At 41.4% G+C, this 25867-nt stretch overlaps 1 protein-coding gene across 1 annotated transcript in view; it reads left to right on the forward strand.

Annotated features, from left to right (window-relative positions):
* Window positions 1-25867, forward strand: part of ANGPT1 (angiopoietin 1) — a 170224-nt gene that overhangs the window by 142317 nt on the left and 2040 nt on the right. Inside the window, exons 7-8 of the mRNA XM_056854199.1 lie at window positions 1359-1525; window positions 16896-17026. Of these exons, the coding sequence (XP_056710177.1) occupies window positions 1359-1525; window positions 16896-17026 (298 nt within the window). The remainder of the gene's footprint in view (window positions 1-1358; window positions 1526-16895; window positions 17027-25867) is intronic.

Below are 25867 nucleotides of genomic sequence, written 5' to 3' on the forward strand. Positions count from 1 at the left end.
AATAGAACATAATTTGTTATAGCATTTAATGGTGGCCACCTCTCTTCTCTGCTGCCTGGAATTTGGTTGTGTGTCTGCTTTAACATGTGTTTTACATAAGAATAGAAATGCCAGACAAAACTGTGGTCCACATAGATAGAAATCATGGCAAACAACAAATATAAATAAACATTCAATCAATCATTAAGTACATTTCTTATCTCTAAATGGGATGGACTAACAAGCCATCAGTAATCCTCGTAAATCTTTACAAAATTACTTCATAGCTTCCAATAATGTAAAACACAGATTCTGTTAGGCAAAAGAAATGAAGATAATATGTTGTTAACTTAACTATTTGAAGTGGTGCCCATGTTATAAAAAGTCCATATGCTCACCAAAAGAGATTTGTTCTTAAGCCAATTCTTAACAATCAGTAACTTTCAAGACCCTAATAGATAAAACAGAATTTCTGCTACTGATTTAATCTAAGACCCTTGTGATTTACCCTTATCTTTAATACAATAATTGTCTGAATAATTATCACACTACCTAATACTTGTTACATAATATCTAATGTATCTTTCTAAAATGCCTTGATCTTGAGAGTGGGACCACTTCCCACTTGGTTGCATTTCTAAACAAACTATAGTCTAATCTCGGGCTGAAGTCATGTTAAATTTGGCCTAAGGGTTGACATTTTTAATAATAAAAATGCACATTTTTTGTAATAGTTCTAGGGCTACAAGAGGCTGTCACATCAATCTCATCACTCTGTTAACCAGGAAGTAGGGGCAACAATGAATCTTTTGGATCCGGCCAGCTTTATCACTAAGCCTCACCTATTTCCCCTTGTTACTACAGTCCCATTACATATGCCTTTTGTTCATGCAGCATAGCCTTTTTAATGGAGAGTGGCTGTGACTCAGTGGTAGAACAACTGCTTGGCATTCAGAAGGTCCCAAATGCTATCTCTGGCATCTCCAGTTAAAAGATCTGGTAGTATATGATATGAGGGACTTCTGCCTGAGAACCTGGAGAGCTGCTGCCAGTCTCAGTAGACAATACTGACTTTGATGCACCACGGGTCTGATTCAGTATAAGGCAGCTTCATGTGTTCATGTGTTCAGTGGTCAATGGGGACACTCTCTTCTGTTTTTCACCATTGGGAGAGTTGGTTGGATCCAACTCAATACAGTTGTAAGCTTGCATTCCCAAACTGCATCTGAAAACATCAAATATTTTACAGATATTAGTCAAGTTTATCAAAACAAGAAAGATGACTGCTTTTTACTAAAATTATGACTGCTCCTATAATGTAAATGTCACAGAAGCATGCAACAAAATAATTAAATTGCATTTCACCCATTTTCTTCTAGGGCTTTGGTAGTCCCTCGGGTGAATATTGGCTGGGGAATGAGTTTATCTTTACAATAACCAGCCAAAGGCACTATTCGCTAAGAATTGAACTAATGGACTGGGAAGGAAATCGGGCTTATTCTCAATATGATCGGTTTTACATAGGAAGTGAAAAGCAGAATTACAGGTGAGTCCAGATGTTTTGCCACTGACTTCTGTTCACTGAGTGCATGTATCTTAACTGTAAACTTACTAAGGGTGTAAATATAAGATTGCAAGATCATTTCAGCATATGGAACACAAACACATATATGAAGTTGCCTTATACAGGTCCAGCATTCTTCATTGTCTAAATGCGTGCTGATGCATGTACAAAAATAAAATATACATATCAGGTTGGAGCCAAAGAATTGCAAGTTGAGCATCATTCATGGATTTCTTCCACCATCCCTTCTTGCTGTAGTCCCTGTGTTCCTTGGAAAACATGTTCTAGGAGACAGGGGATCTTGCGGAACAATGTGGAGCATGATGAGGGAGTCTGGTTTGGCGAGGGGTTATTTGTGAATATCCCTCCTCTCATGCAAAAGCAATATTAATATATGGTAACAAAGACTATGGATCCAACCCATACTGTACATATGAGAATGTGGAGTGTCTATTCTTATGTTACATGTATAACATTCAAGTGATACTTCTTAGAACTAAAATGATTCACATGCTGTTATTCTTTACTATCACAGCATCCTTGGGTTGGATCCACACTACAATTTTTCATCAGCAAAATGGACTTAACTGCCTGTTTTCTCCCAGTGCAGCCAACTGATCTCCACAAAATGCTGCTCTTGAGGTATAGGGCCAACCAAGGAGTAGTATGAGGGGGGTCTGTAGTGGGAAGGGGGAAATGTCAGAAATAGCCAATTTAGTCTTGATCCAACCCCCTGTGTATATTCTTGGATTTAGCTGGTTACTGTGTTGCTGTTCTGGACCTTCAAAATATAATATCTTTGGGTAAGAGGTAGGAAAACCTACCTGCTTTCTTTAGACAGGGAAATGCTTTCACAATCTAATGTCTGGTTTACTAACAGTTGGTAAATAATGCTAAAAAAATTATAACGTTGACATTATATACAGAATCAGAGATTAACATATCACAAGGTAGAAATATAAGACTATAAGAAATATAAGATACCATATAAAGGTTAAGTAATTTTTTTTTCCATTCAAAAAGTAGTTATCTATTGCCTGGGGAACGTTTTTGCCCCCTAGCCATGCTGAATTTTGTATTAGTTGAAGTCAAGGTCCAATTGTAACAGTAGAATCTGGTAGATTGAATATGTGGTTCCTATCTTCCTTGTGTAGAACTTTTTATGTCTAGTACAATTTCACTTTCAAAGTCCATGAAGATCTTATGCATGACTTCATGTTGATGCCTTGAGACATCCTATCCATCTTTGGGTAAAGAAAGGAAAAAAGTGAACCATGACTCTCTACACTGGACTATGTCCAGTGTAATTTAATTGAATTAAAGGCAATCATAGCTGAGGCTTTAATGGTATAGACACTTGGTGGTGGAAAATGCCATCAAGTTGCAGATGTCTTATGGCAACTTCATAGGATTTTCAAGGCAAGAGACATTTGTCATTTGCCTTCTTCTGCATGGCAACCCTGGACTTCTTCAGTGGTCTCCCATCCAAGCACTAACTGGGGCTGACCCTACTTAGAGATCCTACGATATCAGGTTAGCCTGGGACATTTATAATAGGACACTATAGACACTAGGGGGAAAGCCCTAGTGAAACCATGCTAGTTGTAACTCATCATCAGCTGTGGGGCAGGATTACCACAGATTGATTCTCCTTTAAAGGTAGAGAAAGTCGGCATATTAAAAAAAACACTCTTCTTCTTCTCCTCCTCTAAATTATAGAGGTGAAGAGAAATTCTGCTTTGATTCCAAGGCAGAGAAAGCTGCAATATCAACCCCACTGTGAAGCTGTGAATTACAAGCTGCTAATGCTCCTATTCCAAGCCGAAGACATACGAATTTCGGCTGCTTCTCCAGCACTGATCTTTGAGGCGTTACTACGGTAACTTGCTAGAGCCTCTTGGATTAATTTTTTTTATTCCTCTTGCCAAATCAGAGTAACTACAGAGCTACACTATAGAAATAAAAAGGAGATGGAGCCTTTACCGTGAAAGCCAGACAGCTCACATAGCAAAGGGTGTCGGTGTCTTTGAGGGGGCAACAGTCATTTATTTTGTTTGTACTCAGTAAGCTCAGAAAGTGGAAATCCTCCCCTGCTGTGAATCTTCCTCATGCAATTACCCCCCTCTTTTGCATTTTTAGTTGCAGATTGTGTTTATTCGGAGTATCTCTCATGAGAAGCATCCTATTTATGTGCAGTGATGCTGCCAAGCAAATTATTTTTCTTGCTGATGAAACCGTCAACAATAACGGCTTTGCTTTCAATGCACTGTTAACAAGTTTACATACAACAGCGGCCACCTCGAGGATTCATTTGAATGGCCACCCCATCTGAGTCAGGAGGAATAATAGTAACCAGCAATGAAAGAGGCTTCCAAGCTGGTCTGGGCATGAGATCAAGAAACGCTAAAATGTGGGGGGGGGGGGAGAAAACAAAAAGGGGACAAGAAGCTTCGAGATGGGGAAGAAGTCTTTTGCTAGCATTGCAATGATGTCTGGTTGGTGGATGCCTAATGCTAAGGCTCCAGCTCCAGCATTTCACAGTGTAAGGATTCACATGCCACAAAGTGATGAATTGCGCCTGAGAAAATACGGAAAACCATTTTTCATGCTGTTCTACAACATACTGTAGAAGGTTTTGATTCAACCTGGATTGTGCCCAATTGGTGATTTCAGAAGTGTTCTGCTTATTTTCCTAGCTGTTTGCATTCTCTGCTACATTTTATTAGCACTTTAAAAAAATATCTGATTGGAAAATAGTAATGCTAAACACATGTACATTAAAAAAAAAATCAGAGCTGCAAAATATTTTTTTCTGGGAAGACAGAAGAAATGTATATTTATCCCAGATGATGTTTATAAAGTGTGAAAGCATTTAAAATAGCAGTTGATAACAGGATTTATTAATCATTGATGAATTATTTGCTACTTCCTGTGTGTCAAAGCACTTTACCTGATTTATGTTTGTTCTAATATCATTTTCTGTCTCTTTGCGGTGGAAAAATGGTCAAATGGAGTTCCTTGTAAGTATCCATGTAAACAAGGCTCATTTGTGGCTTGATACACTTTTTAGATAATGGCTCAGTATAAATGTTCATCTTTCATATATGCATATCAGTGGAAAGGGCGAGATATAGACACAATACTCTGTCATTCCAGAGAATACTCATTTATATCTTGCCTGGCTTAAGTGCAGTTTTGAGCTTTCCTGTGTGTTTGTTTCAAATTAGAATATTTGGCTGAAGCAAATATTCACATGAATGAGGAATTCTCGTTCATCAGATACATTTGACTTAAATGGTGCAAAGCAAGATATAAACTACTCTCTGATTTTGCAAACAAAATGAATATGGGGATTTACTGCATATGTTGGCTGAGAAAACAACAACAAAAATAGCAAGAAACGCTGAAGGGACGGGTGGAATAACTAAACTAGCAGGGTGAAACTATGCTTAACTCTCACTATAGAGCTATCATGCCAACAGCATCCTTGAGTTGAGTGCTCCCCCTCTCTTCCATACTGTACAGGACACTTTCTCCATGTTGTGACATTATCATGTTTTATGTTTTCCCAATCATACTGGTGCAAGTTAGGAAACCAGTGGGTAAATGCAGAAATATAATGACATGACAGCAGTGGGAAAGTGACCACATGCATTCGATGGAAGAGAAGGAGAACTTAGCACAGGCACGTCATTTTTGGTGGCAAGCCTGTGTTAGTTATAATGTGTCTTCCACTTAGGATATTGCTTGTTCAATCTAAACTGAAGTTTCTCTTATGGGCTTTGGTTTGCTTCCCACCGCCTCCTTCCACCAAAAGCGCAGCAATGCAGTCTGATGCCCTTAATGAGAGGCCTGTTTGGGAACAGTGCCAACGTAGCGTATCGTTGGAGTGACTCGAGTTCAAAGTGGCAGTCTGTGAGCTATCTCTAAGCATTAGTCGATGTTAAAATATGTTATTTGACTTACTGAAAGCTGATGCTATTATGCTTGTAAGGTTTATAAATGCTCAGTTGTAGCCTTAATCCAATCAAATCCCAATTCACACAGCATGTCAACAGCTAGTCAGGATGCATTCCTTCATCACACATTTCTTTCCAGCCTCCTGGTTTTGAAAGGCTGTCATCTAATATCACATGGCAGCTGGAGCAGACTTGGGCCATATGATTAGAAAGAGACATTTATTTTCTTCCACTTTCAGAGTTGAACTGTGCGTTAGAAGTGACACATGGCTACCACCAGCCCATATCTCTTGCTTCCCAGTAACATCTACCACAATACAGCATGTGACAATATATGAAAATACTATGCTGCATTATACTAAAGTCAGATCAATGGTCTGTCATGCCCGGTGCTGCCTACTCCAGCTGCAGATTTTTTCTGTGCTCTCAAGTATTCCCCAGCTACAAGTTGGAAAATGCCAGGGCTGGATCTTGGGGCCATCTGCATGCAAAATGTGCGCCCTCCCACTGAGCTATGGGCTTTATTAACAAAATTGCACTGTATATCTGTGAGCCAAAGTAAAGTTTACAGCAGCTGTGGGGAAATAAAGCCCAAATGGGCTTGGAATGGGGTTGCTGGAGAATAAGGGCTCCTGCCTCATCCCAAAGCTGTTGTCCCATGCAAAAAAACTGCACCGGGGGGGGGGGGTTATTTTCCTGATTATGCTGTGTAGATACTCCATTAGGGGTGTGCATTTGGATACACCTGAGTCGAAAATATACCTCCCAAAATACTTTATTGGGGTTTTTGAGTATATTTGGAATCCCAAATATATCTGGGAATTTTTCAGGATACCGAAAAAATGGTCCCGAAAAATCCTTAAAATATTCGGGATTTACCAGGAAGATTGGGAGCCAATGTTTGCAGGTTCCCAGGGACGTTTTTCCCTTCCCTCTGTTTTCCCATTGTTTTTGCATGGGGGGGGGGTCTATGGGCTTGCCAGGCTGCTTGTGTGAATTTCAAGTGTCCTGGTCAGTTTCAAGAGGTTTCCCCCCACCCACCCAAAGTTGCATTGTTTCCCCTTTGCCATTTTTACAGTGTTGCTCAGTGTTTGGATTTGTTCTGCTGTGGTTTCACTTTGGTTCTGTTGAACTTGCACTGCCACAGTGGCACTTGATTCTGCTGGGCATTCTGTACATTGAAATTTGTTCTGTTGGGCTTGCAAAAGTGTCCCCCACCTTCAGTTTCTACTGCTGAGATTCTTTGGTTTGACATTAGTCCTGTTGAGCTTGCACTGCCACAGTGGCCCTGGGTTCTGCTGGGCTTCTATGTATTGCCCTTGGTTCTGCTGAGCTTGCAAAAGTGGACCCCTATGCTTAAGACTGTTGTGCTGGGCATCTGTGGATTGCCCTTGGTTCTAAAATGGGGGGGAACCCTCCTGGATTTTCTAGTTTGACATTGGCTCTGTTGGGCTTGCACTGCCATATTGGCCCTGGGTTCTGCTAGGCTTCTTTGTTACACCTTGGTTCTGTTGGTCTTGCAAAAGTGCCCCCCCCCACTTTATTTTGTCTTCTGGGATTTTCTGGTTTGACATTGGTGCTGTTGGGCTTGCCGCATCGGCTTGTGGTTCTGCTGGGATTCCTGGGCTCTGCTTCGGTTCTGTTGGGCTTGTATTGGTAATTGGCATGGGAGGCAAAGACCAGTGGCTGCTGCAGGCATGCCTCTTTGCTTGTGCCTGGAAGGGAAAAAAGGCTGTTTCTCTCCCACTGGAAACAATGGAGGATGGATAGGAGCACCTTTGGGGGGGGCATCTAATTGGGCCCCTTGACCCAATCTTCTTAAAGCTTGGGGGTTCCTCTGTGGACAACTACCAGCAGCTCTGCTGCAAATTTGGTGCTTCTAGCTTAAAAACACCCCCCCGACCCCTGGATAACTTCCCCATGGGCTTTAGTGGAGCCAAATAAACTCGGATTGCCAAATAAAATCTGAATCCGAATACCATACTGGTATTGGAATTCAGGGATATTGGGAATACTGATATATTTTTCAGGTCCAATATACCTGGAAAATACAGATCTTTTTTTTAATGCAGAAACCTATCTCCATGCTTAGTTTGGGCCTCTGCACCCCAGCCTTGACTTACCAACCAGGAGTATTTGGGAGGTGGAACTGGGGAAAATGGCATTGCACAATGCTGTGGCATCATAGAAGTGATGTCACTGCATTTCACAGCATCATCGTTGTTCCCTTTTGCCCGTGCTGCTCCGCTGAGAGGAGGTGTGAGCTGGAGCAGCAGAGGTGAAGTTACTGTAAGCATTGTATTTAATTATAGTCAGATTACTGTCAAGCTGGGGTGGCCTTTGAGTACAGTCCAGAAAGTTTAGTTGGTCCAAAATGCAGCATCCAGGCTATTGTCAGGAGTTGGTTACCGAGACTGCATCCCCCCCAGCGCTGAAAGATCTGCATTGATTAACCATCTTGTTTCCGGGCACAATTCAAACTGCTGATTAAGTCTTAAACATTAATGGGCCATGCAAGACCATCTCCTCCTGTACTATCCAGGCAACCTATTAAGATCTGCTTTCCAAGCCCTGGAGTTCCCCTGGAGAAAATGGCTGCTTTGGAGGGTGGACTCTGTGGCATTATATCCTGTTGAGGTCCCTCCCATCTCCAAATCCCATCCTACCCAGGCTCTACCACCAAATCTCCAGGAATTTCCCAACCTGGAGTTAGCAACCCAAATTGATTTATATGACCATGTCTGTCTACTCCTGTGTTTTATTGGTAATTGTGTCCAAGTAGGAAACTGGCAAAAAGCACTCAATAGAACCTCCATGTTCAAAGTTAGTACATGTCATTATCAGATGCTGGGAGAAAGCAAAAAATAGAAGAAAGCAGCAAATAAGCAGCAAGCCCTGCATGTGAGCTTCCTCTACAGCCATCTTCATTGGCCAGTGCTGGAAGTTAAATACTGGATAGATGAATTTGTAGTCTGATCCTTCAAACTGTTTCTTAATAGGAGTCAGGCTGTGCTGAGATAGGAAATGTCACAAACCACCAGTTTTGTGGTAGCTACACTTTAGTGGATAAAAAACTAAGACCTAACACTTGGTTGTACAAATGAACCCTGATCATTTGCTGCAATTTTATTTTAAAGCAGGGCAGGATAATTCTTTGTTCTTTATTGCTCCATTTAGCACTAATAACTTAGTGGCACTAAAACCAAACGATGTTCCTAACTCTTGGTTCTGTTTAACAGGGCAAGAGTCATAACTCTGGGCTGCCCATTTTACAAGGTCATGACCCTGATTCGTAAGAGACAAGCAGCATTCAGGGTCCGAGCTGAACCCCCCCTGGCCTGGCCAATGTGGCACCAGCTAAGAGCTCGCTCTATAAATAGATGACAGTGAGTGAACCTTTCACTCATATCTGACTCTCTCAGCCACAAATGACGCCATGGGAGTAGAAATATGTTTAACAGGCTGTTTGTGTTTTTCTAACTGAGGTCTTAGTGCCACATAATTCATCAGGGCACTTTTTGAAAACCACACACTGTCCTTAGAAAGCAAACCCATGGACTTCAGGGCAATATTTATTTAAGATTGCCATAAACGTTTCCAGGAATGCCCAAATGCGTTTCTTGCTTTTGTTATTCTGAGGACCTACAACGAGAGATCTTTCCAGAGCTCTTTCCATCTAGATTTCCCCCTGGATTTTAGAATTCCAAATTGTCAGATTCCAAATTCCCTGGTCTTGATTCCAGAGTGGAACCTGTGTACTTGGAATCTTCTACTGTTTTTTTTCTTTCCATCATGTCTTATGTCTGAATTTTATTCTGTGGGCTGGGCAGATGCAGTTTGCTGCAGCTCTTAGCTTCTGAAATTTGTATGTTTTCCTCCTTTTCAACATTTCTACTGTACTCATTTATGAAATACCACCCATGCACGTTAATAAAAAAAACTGCACACAAAAATCTAAAGAATTGCACACACACACACACACACAGGGAAGGCACCATGGTATAGCCTGATCTTGTCAGATCCTGGAAGCTAAGCAGGGTCAGTACATGGAAGGGAGACCACCAAGGAAGACTGCAGAGGCAGTCAATGGCAAACCACCTCTGCTTCTCACTTGCCTTGAAAGCCCCTTGCTGAGGATTCTGTGAGTTGGCTGTGACTTGATGGCACTTTACACATGCACATACAGGCATGAGTGCAGCAAGATCCTTTTGATCCAGATTATTTTCAAGGAACTGAACACTGACTCAGACTGCATGTAGAATCCAAGGTCTTTATTTTAATGGGATGCTCATTAAGCCATTGAAAATAGCTCAGTCTGCTAGCAACCGCTCACTCATTACATTCCATCTGCACTGCAGCCACCTCTGTTGCATAATTTGAAAGGGCCGTTAAGTCATTAACACAAGAGGAATTTCAAAAAGCAAATTTGCAAAGGACGAAAGAGAAATGTAATGCGATTGTGCAGTTATGATGGAAGACTGTCAAGAAAAGAGACTTTGGGGAGATCGAGGGAAAATTTGGGTGCGTTTCCAAATCTTCCATAATGGCAGGGCACTTACCCTTAATGCTCTTCCATGTGCAAGATGTGATGGTCTCATAATTTTCAGTAATGAATTGTAGCCCAGCACATGATTCATCATATTGGAGGGAAGCAAGGAGAGTAGTGAAAGAGGGACTCCATGTGAACATGGAAGCTTTACTAAAAAAAAATATGTTCCTCCCTTCAGTCTAATTACTTAGTCCTTTGCAGGTGTGGTCTCAGGTTTTTTTCCATGAGTTAGGGCATTTTTTAACAAAATGAAAAAGAAGAAGAATAGTTTTTTTATATGCCAACTTTCTCTACCACTTAAGGGAGAATCAAACCGGCTTACAATCACCTTCCCTTCCCCTCTCCACAACAGACACCCTGGGAGGTAGGTGAGGCAGAGAACTCCAAGAGTAGCCCAAGGTCACCCAGCCCAAGTAGCCCAAGGTCACCCAGCTGGCTTCACATGTAGGTGTGGGGAAACCAACCTGGTTCACCAGATTAGCCTCCACCGCTCATGTGCAGGAGTGGGGAATCAAACCCGGTTCACCAGATTAGCGTCTGCCACTCATGTGGAGGAGTGGGGAGTCAAACAGATCAGAGTCCACCGCTCCAAACCACCGCTCTTAACCCCTACACCACGCTGGCTCCTGCCAGCTGTCTGCATTCTGAAGAAAAAATGTATGAAAAGTATTTGTTTGTATCCCTTTTCTGGGGGGAATTCAGATGGACATTTAGAAGATTCCTAGGCCAGACCAGTTCTCCCATACATCTGAGGGGAGGGGAGAGAAGAACTTTAATATTTTAGTGCTGGTTTTATTTTATTTTTTATTTTTTAGATGCTTGTTAATGTGTTGCTGTTTCCTATATACTGTGAACAGTGGTTTTAGAGCTTGAGAGGGATGAGTCTCAATTTCCAAACCTGGTCGGTGGGATTCAAATTCAAATTCAGTTTTGTTTCTCCCCCATGAAAAACAAACCTGTCTCTTCCCCATTAAAATTAACTCATTTTTAGTTTTGTCAATTGCATATAAATGATGTATAAGGTGTAAAGAGCATAAAAATGGCATATATATAGAAATGGCATACGTGTGTGTGTGTAAAGGTGTGGTTCCCGTTGCCTTGCTCTGCAGAGTCTCCCTTGGTGGTCTTCTATCCAACTACTGACCCTGCTTAGCTTCCGAGATCTCATGAGATCAGGCTATAATGGGGTAAAGACACAAAGGAATGATCAATCACAGCGACAAAACTGAAGCAAGGTGAAACCAGTGACGTCATGAGAAATAAGAAAGAAATTAAAATGGTTATGGTTCTTGTAGGTTATCCGGGCTGTGTAACCGTGGTCTTGGAATTTTCTTTCCTGACGTTTCGCCAGCAACTGTGGCAGGCATCTTCAGAGTAGTAACACTGAAGGACAGTGTCTCTCAGTGTCAAGGGTGTAGGAAGAGTAATATATAGTCAGAAAGGGGTTGGGTTTGAGCTGAGTATTGTCCTGCAAAAGTATTGTCCTGTAAGTATCAAGATAATGTGCTAATGAGCACATTATCTTGATACTTACAGGACAATACTTTTGCAGGACAATACTCAGCTCAAACCCAACCCCTTTCTGACTATATATTACTCTTCCTACACCCTTGACACTGAGAGACACTGTCCTTCAGTGTTACTACTCTGAAGATGCCTGCCACAGTTGCTGGCGAAACGTCGGGAAAGAAAATTCCAAGACCACGGTTACACAGCCCGGATAACCTACAAGAACCAATGAACTCTGACCGTGAAAGCCTTCGACAATATTTTTAAAATGGTTATGGTTTGGATCTAGGATTGCCATGTGCCCAGTGGGGGTAGAAGATCCAGTAACCAGTGGAAGAATGGTGTTTAAAAAAAAAAAAAAAATCACGGTCAGCAACAGAATGACATCATTCCATAGAGTTTTTGGGAATGTCTTGAAAGGTCATTGATGTCCCCTCCCCACATGGTCTCTGACTGGTTACTAGGGTGGGCCTGGCAACCCTACTCGGACCCCATGGTTGAGTGCCGTGGCAGAAGGTGGACAATTTTTGCCAGTCTCCTACTACAGACCTCTGTCTCCCCCCTTCCTCGTGCTGCTCTTGGGGGTCCCCTGTCCATCAGTAGCAGCACTTCAGAGGGCCATTTTGGGCTGCAACTGAGGCAGATGAAAAAGTCACACTCTGTGGATAGGAAATTGCTGGTGGATGAAATCAGCTCATCAATATCAGCTCATCTCTAGTGTTTATTGTATTTTGGTTTGTTGGGGGTTATTTTGAGGTTGTTAGTCATCTTGGGTGTATGAGTATTCGACCTATTCCGGGTTTAGCATAAAAAAATCGGGCCCAATAAACCCGAACCTGAAATTTATACCGATTTTTTTTTTTGCACAACCCTAGTTCTGTTAACGTTTCTCTGGCTTTCTCTATTAGTTTCGTTCTATTTGAAATCGCCTTGGGTTACCAACACATAATTTATCACTCACTGTGCTTTCATTAAGAGGGGTGATCTTAGCCGTTCTTGCGTGTATGCTATTGAGAACAAAAGCACTTTCTCTTATTGCAAGATCACACATGTTTCCGTGGAGCAGGCCTGGAGGAACACATGGAAAATCTTCCCTCAGCCCCTGAAATTCTATATCCTTTTTAGCAGATGTTCAAACAGGCATTACGTAAAATGATAGCAGAACAAAAGCTAACAACACTAACATATGGCTACATTTGAAACTGTCCTTCTCCTGTGTAGTTCCTTCACCTAGAAGTGAAGCAGATGGACCTAGCATAGTACTACAAAAATGACTAAACTGAGGCTATCGTATTTTGGTCACGTCATGAGACGACAAGAGTCATTGGAAAAGACAGTCATGCTAGGAAAAGTTGAGGGCAGCAGGAAAAAAGGAAGACCCAACAAGAGATGGATGGACTCAATAAAGGAAGCCACAGCCTTCAATTTGCAAGATCTGAGCAAGGCTGTCAAAGACAGGACATTTTGAGGACTTTCCTTCATAGGGTCACCATGAGTCGGAAGCGACTTGACGGCACTTAACACACACACACACAAATGTTATGGCAAAACATCAAATTGACCTGCAAATTAATTACAATCCAAACTAAATGCAATACGTCTATTCACACAATATGTCTGATGGGGTATGTAATGCCAGAGGGCTCTCAGAATGTGTATGGTTGCAACAATCTCCCTATGGTGGTGAGCTGTTAGCGATATGTTCGTGTGCAGGATGTGATGCTTATAATGAAATCAAGAAATTAGAATTGGGATGGTTAAGTAAGTCGGAAGGCTGGATCTCTCCTCTACCCCATGAAATTTTATCTGACTCTTGGTGCTCCTGCCAACATTTGATTGATATGCTATTGGAAAGGGAATCTTCCAAGTTTTGAGTCTTAAGGAGAGCTATCCCACATTGCAGTTCATAACTATCCTTGAAACTTGTATGTAATGCCCGGCCCACAGGTGCGCCGTAACTGTGCTCTGCAGTGCTGACTTTATGACAGAGCCTGACCGGCTGTAACTAGCAAGATTTGAGCATGACCAAAACAAAAGCTTCTGCTTCAGGGAAAGGGAATTGCTAATTTAATAAAACTGTTCTGAACTGACCAGGTGCATTGGCCACTCCAGGAGACAGTTCTGAGAGGGGAGGAACCAATGGAGGAAGCTTTCGTCACTGTTTAACTTCTCCCTCCAATGCGGTGCGATGGAATGGCAACCGACGGAAATAGTTTGGGAAGGGAATTAGACCAGATCTGTGGAGAAAATTCAGAACAGCATTTCAAGCTGCTGTGCAGATGTTGATGCGACACTTTTCCTGTCTATCTTCCTTGGTGGGGGAATTAATCTTTGTTTTGAACAAGTGGAGGATAATCAGAAGGCTGCTGGGCATATGGAAAGCAAAAAAGCATGATACATCTGTTTTTTCAAGCTTAAGTTATTTATTACGCAATAATTTGGAGAAAAGTCTGAGTATATTAAAATATTCCCTTTGATCTGTGGTATTAGTGGCAGAATTTTCATGGTTACACAAGCTAGGGCAATTCACCTGTGATTTGGGATGTTTTCTAGAATATTGGCTTGTGTGGAAGCAGTCTGTATGTAGAATGCATTTGCACATGACCCAATATTGGGATGTGGAAGCTGACTGATGACACACAAATTTTGTGCTGCACATGTTCTGCTCTCTAATCCAGTAGACATTCCTTTATTGTCCCATGAACAGCCATCAATGGAAGAGTTGGCACATGAGCGGGGTTTGTGTTTGCTAAGTCATCCCTTCAGCTGTAGACCTTTTCTACTGCATCCCAAGCCTTTTGTGAAAGTCCTCTGTTCTTCCAGAGAAACTAGGGTTGCCAACCTCCAGGTACTAGCTGGAGAGCTCCTGCTATTACAACATATCTCCAGCCAATAGAGATCAGTTCACCTGGAGAAAATGGCTGCTTTGGCAATTGGATTCTATGGCATTGAAGTCCCTCCCCTCCCCAAACCACGCCCTCCTCAAGCTCTGCCCCCAAAACGTCCTGCCAGTGACAAAGAAGGACCTGGCAACCCTAGGAGCAATTGAGAATAGGGGAACTTTTTCAGAGGCTGATCTGAGAAAGTGAAGGCAGGAAAAATAATTTCTGTGACATTCCTTCTGCTTGTGGTTTCTTGGAATCCAAGCTGATAAGCCTAGTGACATTCTGTAAGGGGATTCACACATCCTATGCAGGGACCCCTGGGCCTTCAGCATCTTCATCTCTTATCTTCGTAGTGGTCTTGAGGCCTACTTGAAAGTTCTCCCTGGACCACATTTTAAGAACCACGATTCTCACTAGATGTGTTTTACTGGTGATATCTACTTCTGTGAGTCTGGCAAAGATGATGTACTGACGACGTGTGACAGTTTAAAATAAGCTTGCAGATACCCTGTTCTGCAGTCATTTTTCTATCAGCACTACTCCAGAGGAGTTTATTTTCCTCCGGGGGGAAAGAAGGAAAGATCATTTACCAAAATAAGCTGTCAAGTCTCCAAGTCCAGTAAATCTAGAATGCTTTAATCTCAATTTAGTTTGTTTATATTCAAGCAAAAATGCATAAGGACCAGCAGAATACTTTTAAATATATTACTCTCTAACTTTAGATATCATTTTCTAAAGCAATATACAGGCTAATTGGCCGTACATTTCAACTGGGCCTCATAAAGCTTGTCTCTTTTATGTCTGGCCCTTTCTCTGTTTTGACGTTTTCCACGATCCTTTATCTTCGCCCTACAGTTGGAGCCTTTCCTATGTGCATTAATCACTCAGTTCTGATTGACTACGTTCTTCCTAACATTGTGTGCTCATTTTTTTGGGGGGGGGGAGTTTCTCACTCTTAAAATTGAAAGGAGTAACAACATCATTCTCTCGAATAGGTGTTGTGTAAATTCATTGGCCACTATCCACTGGGACATTTGCCTGGGTGGATTTCATTTGGAGTGAGTTTATTTATTTTGATGATTTATACCCACCCCATCCTATTTAAAAACACTCAGGGCAGAGATTTCCATTTGCTGCAATAGGGCTTATGTGGGAGAATATACCAAGAGATTGTTCCTCTTATCACTCTTAGGAGAAAGGATGGCATCAAAACTGTCAAAAATAAATAAAATCATATTAACATGTTCATGAATCTTCTTAATGACACGACAGATTTAGATCTGGTTAAGCGTGATAAATTGTTGCTTTTTTGTTTGTTTGTTTGCAAATACACTTGCATAAGTTCTTGCTTTCCCCATTCACTAAGTATTAACTGTTAAATATTATTTGGAATCCTCATGGAATAAAGTCACTATTCACCATGACTTAAACAGCCAAAGTACGATCCTTCTCAAACATCACCACAGACATTTTCTTAGCATATCTGAGATGCCTAAACTGCCCCTGCCTGACAGCTGATCTCAAAGAATCTGTTTTGGAGGTAGGAATTTCCCAGCATGCAGCTGTAATCCCATCATCTCTCTTGCTGTTAGCACCTTGTTCTACCATAAGCTCCTTTCACCAGTCTGAGGAGCTGGCAAAGGTCCCTTTTTGCTTCCTGCTCAGCGCATGGATGGGAAAATCGTTGGGGTGTATATACCTGTTATTCTCTGACTCTGTTACTCTTCTCATGGACCCATAAAACTGCCTTATACTGAATCAGGCAACTGGTCCATCAAGGTCAGTATTGCCTACTCAGACCAACAACAGCTCTCTAGGGTCTTAAGCAGAGGTCTTTCCCATCACCTGCCACCAGATCCCTTTTGTAAAAAAAATGGAGATGCCAGAGACCTTCTGCATCTAGGGTTGCCAGCCTCCAGGTAATAGCTGAAGATCTCCTGCTAATACAACTGATCTTCAGCCGATAGAGATCAATTCACCTGGAGAAAATGGCCGCTTTGTCAATTGGACTCCCTCCCCTCCCCAAACCCTGCCCTCCTATGGCTTCGCCCCAAAAACCTCCCACCGGTGGCGAAGAGGGACCTGGCAACCCTATCTGCATCCCAAGCAGATGTTTTACCACTCAGCCACGGCCCCCCTACCACCCCCTTCTCTATTAAAATATGCTATTTAGGTTTCAACCAGAATAATTACAAATGCACCACTGCAGGAGCAAATGTGACCTTATTTCCTAACGTTACTGCTTAAATGCTGTTTTTTCCAGAAATCTTTCTGATTCACTACAAAAGTCCAAACTATGTGAATTGTTGCAATTGCATTTCATAACCAGAATCAGAAATCAGATTTATTAATACGGCAAAGCCATTAAAATATTCATATCAATTACAAAGTAGAATTAAAAGATACAGTATCACATTTCATAACAGTGATTCCCTCCACCTCTCTTTTAGGCTGTATCTGAAGGGTCACTCGGGAACCGCAGGAAAGCAGAGCAGCCTAATTTTGCATGGGGCTGACTTCAGTACCAAAGATGCTGACAACGACAACTGCATGTGCAAGTGTGCCCTTATGCTCACAGGAGGTAAGCATCAAATGAGCAATAAATCTGGACAGATGTCTAAAGAGGTGCTGCATGCTATATCAGAATGATTGTCCTTCTAGCCCACTACTGACACGAGCTTGCTCACATTAAAGCCAGGGTTGTAAAATGGTTAGAGCAGTGATCTCTCTCCCTTCCCCCCACATACATACCAGTATGGCACCTGTGAGTGTTGTGGTGCCTGCCAGTGTGTTTCCTGGTGCTCAATTGCTCCCTGAGCCTCAGCCCCAAGCAGCAGTTCAATCCAAAAAAAGACTCTATCTGGTCTTTAAAATAACATTCCTGCAGCTGACGTGTGACTGTAGGGGAAACAAGTTGGGTTGGGGAAACCCAGAGTCATCTAGTGAAGAAAAGGTTAATGTATTTTGGCCCTAAGTCTTTCTCTGACAGAGAAAACCTTCCTCCATTGGAAACAGACCTTTTATAAAGACTTTCTCCATAGGTGGTACTGCCAAAATGTATTTGCTGAAGGGAAGGAAGTCTTTCTTCAAGAGGGGACAGTTACATAGAAGGGGGGTCATTATAGCCAATGGAAGGCCAAAGAAAACATTTGAGCCAGTGAAGAAACTCAGTGAAGGAAGTCTACTACCAGATCATGTGGTAGCTAGGGTTCTCTTAGCCGTTTTAATTCACACTTCTTTGAATGGGGAATGTTTCCAATTTTTAAAAGGTCTGTATGTACAAATAAGGAAACATTTCAACTCTTCATCTGAACCTTTGTCAGCTTTATGAAAATGGATCTTGAGTCATTGTTTTATGGTACGAACTCCTAATTACTAGTGTTTTAAAATTTCTAAATATTATTCTGGTACATTTGTTTCCTTGTATTTGCCAAGTACAACGAGTTTCCAGGGAGACAGCATTTTAACGACTTTGCAACATGGAACATTGTTAAGATGCATCTTTTTTTTTGTCATATCAAGTTGGCTAATAACAAAAAGTGGCTAGATAACAAAATAATTCAATTCATCTTTGAAACTAATTGTGCCCTGGATAGTAGAGAAGCTTATCAGACTTTCTGTTGGTCTTGGCAATTCCACAGGCAGTCCTTTGATATAAATTATATAGAATGTACAGGAGATATGAAGATATTTTGACAGCCCCGGGTAGCCTCTGTGAGCTGAGCAGAATATTTTACATGCAACAAGTAACAACAGTGATAATAAGGAATAGAGGTGGAAATAATCAGGGATGATACTAAACCTAGAAATTCACTGTTAAAATATGTTCTTGTTAAATGTCACTTTCTATTTGGGACTTATTGAACATAGCATATCACAGTCAACTAGGACCAACACTAATATATATATATATATATATATATATATATATATATATATATATATATATATATATATATATATATATATATATATATATATATATATATATATATATATACACACACACCATATATATAGACACACACACATAGACACACACACACACACACGTGAATCTCTGGGCAGCAAACGTCCCGTTTAGTTCCATAGGAAATCTTAGTGTAGGTTATCTGAGAATTCCTACCTCTGTGTTCACTGACAGGAAATGTATACTGCTGATTTAAACTGGTTTAGTAGTCATTTCCTCTTCATTTGGAACCATGGGAAATATAGTTTCAATACTGTCACCATGTATCATCAAAAGTTTTCAATACCCACACCACACTACAATTCCCAAAATTCTTTGGAGAAAGTCAGATTTGCCTGCAATATATGTACCTTTTCTTTTTCAAATTAAATACGTTTTAAAAACAACAACAACAACAACAACAAAAACCCCTTGGATGACACTGCATGGCATAATTATGGACAAACAAGTCAGATTTAAGGCAGATAAGTCTACATGTCTGTGTTGGCACATCTGGCTTAAATGTCCATTTCAATCTGCAAAGGTTCTTTGGTGTAGCTTTTGTTGATTTACTAATTATTGTTGTGATAACTGAAAGTGTTCTAGAATTTAAACTGATCATAGATGTAGACCAATCTCTTTCCAAATGAATTATATTCTGCATTGGGCCTTCAAAACAGGTCTGTTCCATTGGGGGACTTATTAAAATAAAAATAAATTTTAAAAATATCCTTCTATATTGAATTAACTTTGAAGGGGTCTGCCTGTTACCTGTTGTCTATGAACACAAACACATATGCTCATCCTCAGCCATTGGTCCATACTTCTGTGATGTCACATACATCATCAGCTTCGCCGTTCTGCTGCAGTGACATTTCTAAGGTGTTTCTTCTTAACCTTCTACACCCTCACACATCTCTGTTTGTGTATCAGTTTTCATGAAAGGCAGGGTTTGGGCAGGATGTTGTCTGGTTTCTCATTTACAGCTTTCACAGGCCAGTAAGACCTGGTGGGGGACTGAAGCATTACTAAATATCTGATGGAAGGCAGTGTATTTTAAGAGCACATAAATTCTATTGATGGAGATGTAACCATGTACTTAAGTCCCCTTGTTATCAATGAGAAGCAGACCTATCCTTCCCTGGACAGAACTCATTATTTACATGAAATTATTTAAGTGTTTACAGGCACTATCTGTTTTTTTTCTCTTTGCAAGCCTGTCTCCATTCTGTCAGTGATTACTTTTAATGACCACGTTCAGCTTGTGCACAAATATAGGACCAAAGTCCATTCTGTTCTGCCTCTGGGCATACAGCTGCCAGGTAATGTGCTGGGATGTTTTCAGTTGCCTCTGACATTACCAAATGGCATGTAGAAAGGTACTAATTGCTGTGCAGTATTTCATGACAGAGCATCCTTTGACAGAAGGTCTTTTGAGAGTGCAGATTTAGGTGCTACAGAATTGCTTCTGGGCAAGAGCCACAAAAAGCTAAGCACATTTAAATCCCACTGTTGCAGTGAGTTGTGGGCAGAGAGCCTGTGTAGCTTGGGAAAATCAACAAAACGCATCCATGGAGGGCTAAATCACCCATTCATCACTTACTGTACCATTAAGTGAGAGCTTGCATTTGTGAATGAATGCACAGATGGAACAATCATATCTCTCAGAAGGCCTGCAGTGCAATTCCTGCTAGGTACAGTTAAAGTGAACAGATTGCCTCCGTTTGAACACATGAAGCTGCCTTATACTGAATCAGACCCTTGGTCCATCAAAGTCAGCTTTGTCTACTCAGACTGGCTGCGGCTTATCATGGTCTCAGGTAGAGGTCTTTCACATCACCTACTTGCCTAGTCCCTTTAACTGGAGATGCCGGGGATTAAACCTGGGACCTTCTGCATGCCAAGCAGATACTCTACCACTGAGCCATGACCCCTCAAACAATATGTTGGAATAGTATGTCCACACACTCAGCTGATAAGGTTACCAGCTTCAAGGCCAAGATTCAAGTCTAGTAGCACCTTCAACAAGATTTCCAGGGTTCAATTTTGAGAGTCAAAGCTCCTTTTGTCAGTTATGTTGTTGGTAGATCTGTGGTAGGGAGCTATTACTATCAAAAGCTTGTACCCTGGACATCTTGTGGGTCTTTAAGGTGCTACTGGACTCGAATCTTGCTCTTCTATTGCAGACCAACATGGCTACCCACCTGAACCAAGGTGTGGCCTGGAGTTCTCCCAGAATTACAACTCATCTCCAGACTACAGTGATTTGTCCCCCTGGAGGATATGGCAACTTCAGAAGGTGGGCTGAGCGGCATTACATCCCCGTTGAACTCCCTCCCTTTCCCAGCCTTTTTCCATCCCAGGACCACCCCCCAAATGTCCAGGAATTTCCCATGCTGCAGTTGGCAATCTTATCAATTGCCAGGCATCAAGCATTCCAAAATCAAGTTAATATATCTCAAGATGTGTGTATCTACATGTGAACCAGCAACATAGCCATCCCAGGAGATCACATTGCATCTCCATACTCTAAACATCCTGTCTCTAGATGTGGGAGGCTTTGATGCCCCAGAAGGAAAAAAAAGATTGGCAATATCTCAGAATCGAAAGATGATAACAGATGCCATGCTTCAAACAAATGGGAGTTCCTGCTTAGTTAGATGTACTGAATTAAACCTGGCAGATGCTCATCTAGTAATGTAAACAACAGTGGGGGATACAGATATGCTGGGGGAATTATTTACTACACTCCCTCACTCCAAATCCATAAAAAGCCTCTTGGAGCATTTTAGGCTGGTATAACCTCTGGTGAATGAATAAATATTTATCATTGAAGTCATTGGCCATAACAATATTTGCAGTGTTTGTAAAACAACAAATGCATTGACCAGAAGCATAGAAAAACCAACAGCCAGAATAATAGGAAGATCGATATACAAATGGTGCCATTACATCGTTTCATACTGCCTCTTGCAGAGTGAAATTGTCTAGGTCAGCATCTGCTTGTTGTCCGGTCCAGTCCAGGGGTCCATAATGCCTGTGGGTGCTTTTGGGATTTTGAGTATTGGGAGTAGGCACCATCAGAAACTGGCTGCCATGGGAGGCAATGCCAAAATGGTTGCCAAGGGGTCACCAAATGTTAGGAGGCTCCAAGCCAAGCATCCTCCTTTGATAGAAGTACCTGTTTCTGAATAGAGGCTCCCTGTAAATATAAAGCACTCATGGGTGGTCTGGTTAAGAGAAATTTTCTTAATTTCTCTTTACCCGATCTCTTCCTGAAATCCAACAATCCATTTATTTCCTTCTTTTTAGGAGGTTGGAGTCTGTTTCTAATCAATTCTGTTTTGATCAAAATTCCAAGAGAGCAGAGGCAGGAAGGGAGGTTCTGCAAAATGTCAGAATTTCACTCTGAAGATGCTCACAGACAGACAGTGTCTTCCCAAACCTTCCTATCCTTCTGCTAGAGCGTAGCGTAAAACAACTGCAATGGCTGAAGAGGGCATCGGTTTTTCTACAATGAGACATCAAAGAGAAGTCCATCTCTGAAAAGAGGAAAAAAGAGAATAAGACATATCGGTGGCTATATTGATGGAGACCGAGGCAAGCCAGGATTGGCTTTGGGGATGAGAAGCTTTGTCAAACAAACAAATGGGCAACAGGAAGCCCATTGGCTGCTGCCCACCCAAGCTCCCGCATTGGGGATCACTTATCTAGTCAATTTCACCACTCCATAGTTGGGCAATGAAGAAAGTAGATTTCTTTGAAATGTGGTGTTGGAGGAGAGTTTCACGGATAATGTGGATGGCCAAAAAGCAAATAAGGGGGTCCTAGATTGACTCAAGCCTGAACTGTTCTTAGAAGCTAAAATGACTAAACTGAAGATATAGTACTTTAGTAGGGTTGCCAACCTCCATGTAGTAGCTGGAGATCTCCTGCTATTACAACTGATCGCCAGCCAATAGAGATCAGTTCACCTGGAGAAAATGGCCGCTTTGGCCACTGGACTTTATGGCATTGAAGTCCCTCCCCTCCCCAAGCCCCGCCCTCCTCAGACTCCACCCCAAAAACCTCCCGCCAATGGTAAAGAGGGACCTGGCAACCCTATACTTTGGTCACTTTATGAGAACAAAAGACTCACTGGAAAAGACGATAATGGTAGGAAAAGTTGAAGGCAGCAGGAAAAGATGAAGACCCAACATGAGATGGATTGACTCAATCGAAGAAGCCACTGCCCTCAATTTGCAAGACTTGAGCAAGGCTTTTAACGACAGGACATTTCGGAGGACATTGATTCATAGGGTCACCATGAGTCAGAAGCAAGTTGGCAGAACTTAACACACACACATTGACTTGTGTGAGACTATGGGTACTGTCAGAGAAGCGGCTGCAGTTAGAATGTAGGATAGAATGTACCTACCAATTCTAGGATAGAATGTAGCTACCAATTCTAGATCAACAGTCTTTCTTATACACTCTTGAAATGATAATGAACTTCTGCAGCTCTGTGCAGCAGACAAATTCAGCAGAAAATCAGTATACTGGAGCCTATATCCTAAAAACAGCAGAACCTCCCCCTCCCCTTTTTAGCAGCACATCAGTGGTTACCAAAACAGCGCTAAAACAATGGAGTTTCCGGTTCTGGCATCCAGCTGTGTTGGGCGTTGTCAGCGGCGTGCTTTTATTTTTTATCTATTTGTATTCTTTTTGGTTTTCTGGCTTTTGAGGAGACAGAGTGAACCTTATGCAGAAAGAACACAAGTGTGCTGTTGTGTGCACTAAAACAATAATACTTGCAAGTGGCAGTAAAAACAAAATCAGAAAGATCAACATACGAAACATCAGTTTGAGGTGAATGTAGGAAATAACTTTACGTTGAGTCAGACCCTTGGTTTATCAAGGTCAGTATTGTCTGTTCTGACTGACAGTGGCTTTCCAGGGTCTTGAGTAGAGGTCTTGCATATCATCTACTGCCTGGTCCTTCTTAAACTCATGAATCTGGGAACTGAAATTGGGATCTTCTGTGAGCGAAGCAGAGGCTCCATCACAGAGCCACCCTTTCTTCTGTCAGGCGACTTGATGTTTCGATCTGCTGTAATTCATTTTTGCAATGGATCATTCAAACGAGTTAGTAATTACTTGTTTCAGTCCACCAGAGATGAGCATGTATGCATGGATAGACTGAGTACTCTGCTGTAATAGCTACATGCCACCGTCCCCTTAAATTACAGAAACCCACAGGGAATCTTTAAGGGACTGTCCGAGCAGGCATAATTTAGGTAGCCTGTCATTTAGCACAGTTTCAGGATTACGAGTTATTTAGGTTGTCTTGAAAAAAAATGCATCAACGAGAGTTTCTTTCATGCTAAGATTGTTGTTGTGAAGTCGAATGGTAATGGATACTGCTTTCCTCTTGACAGTGTAAATGGAGCCAAAAAACATATACGTTCCAGCTCTGAAAAAAATAAGGATTAGATTTTTCCATGTTTAGCTTTGTCTTAAATATCTAAAAGATTATACTCTTGTTACAGTCAAACATCAGCTGCACAGCTTTCTTTTTTCCTTTGGTTATTAGCCCCTTAGGTACAGCTTTGTAATCAAAGCGAGGTCAACTGTATCAAAATAGCCGAATGCCAGAATGTATTTGGCATCGGTTCTTCCCCAAAGATTTTGTTATGAAGTGTTACTTTGGGGGAGAAAAAAGGCCGCTGAGTATTGTTCGAAATTACTTTACAAGGCTCAAATCATAAATTCACTCTGGTCAACTGTACAAAGTAGTGTAAAACTTGGAACGATGTGCTAATCACGGTTACTAATGTACCCAGTGGTAGAAAAACAACAAGGAATCCTTTCCTTTAGATAAAATGCTGATGACCAAATGTGCTGACACAATGCATGAGCCATAGAGGAAATATAATTTGACCACAAAAGAGAATTCAGTTTTGATTGTCCGGAGACCATATGGGAAATGATGAACACTGAAAGTGTGTTTTTTTAATTATTGTGATCCTTTGTTTAAAAACAAAAGTAAGCATTTCAATTTTGAAGACATCGCACTGTTCTGTTCTACAGAGTCAAAGAAATGTCACACCACACTGTAAAATTTGTGCACTGGGCACAATCTTTGCTTTATTTTTACCAGACATGTAGATATTTGGAGCAGGTTTTCGGTACTGTAGTACATCAGCCATTGCTGAGAAATTAGTGACCTCTGGGAAAAAAATAGCAAAATGACAGGCTGCTTCTCCCTCTGGGCACAGGAAAACCCTTTATTATCAGCCCTGAAAACAACATTCTCCTAAAAATACTGGGCTTGTAAATTCCCTACTGAAGAGGAAATTGCTTTGAAGATTAAAACCACAGGCTCCCATCATTCCCCTTGTTTTAGGATCTGTATCTGTCAGGTAACTATCTCCACTGTGCCATTCACAGTCTGAGGGTTCCTTTTCAGTTGGAATTCGGAGAGAAGCCAAAAGGTATTTTGATAAAAACAAGTTAAATTTCTTGCCGAAGCTTCACATCTCCCTCACGTATTTGTTTGAAGATAGGGAAGGAGTTAAATTCAGAAAAAGGTGGTGGTCATTCTGCTTATTTCCTAATATTATTTTAACAGGGATGCAAAACCTGTCAATTTCTGTTTCTTTTAGGTTTCACGTATGTTCAAGTAGTCCAAATTCTTCTTGGTTAAATTCATTTAAAAAAAAAAAAAACTCTGAATTTGGCTGTTTTGACAGATTTTTGTTCACTGGTTTTCCACTGTGTTTTGGATGACTGTTTCACACATGTCATTTTTAATGTTTAGCACTTTTTTCAATTGATTGTAATGTTTCCTAATGTCTACATTGCATCAGCTCCACTTTTAAGAAGGGAGGCTGCATTGCTAGTGGGTTATATCCTAACAATTACCACCCAGTGTGGGAACATTAGCTGATTAACAAAAAAAATGGACAGCCAGAGGAACTACAGATTAAATAAAAAGTTCCTAATAGATAGGCAGCTGAATTTTGCACCCGTGAAACTTCCAAATTATCTTCACGGACAGCCTCCTTCTTATAGGAAGAAACTTTCCAACCACACACACACATCCATTAATGTAGGGCTGTTTCCCTGCGGTCATCCCCAGCAACTGCTCAGGTGCTTCACTTTGATTATGCATGCTTTTCCTGACCGTCAGAGGTCGCCTCGCTCTCCCCACGCGTTCCTGCGCATTTTGCCCACATTTTCCAGATTCTCACTAAAACAGCTTCCAGAAAACACAGGCCAAATGCATGGAAATACGCAGGGAGCACGAGGCGACCTCTGATGGTCAGGACAGGTCTGCATAATCAAAACGAAGCACCGGAGCAGTCAGCAGGGTGATGGCAAGGCCCTGCATAGATGGCCTATATATTTATAGTTAACAAACGTCACTGTAAATTATTAGACACCAACATAAAAAGCCACTTACTGAGTCAGACAATTAGACCATTTAGATCA

The sequence above is a fragment of the Euleptes europaea genome, chromosome 8 (genome assembly GCF_029931775.1).
Source record: "Euleptes europaea isolate rEulEur1 chromosome 8, rEulEur1.hap1, whole genome shotgun sequence".
Lineage (NCBI taxonomy): Eukaryota > Metazoa > Chordata > Lepidosauria > Squamata > Sphaerodactylidae > Euleptes > Euleptes europaea.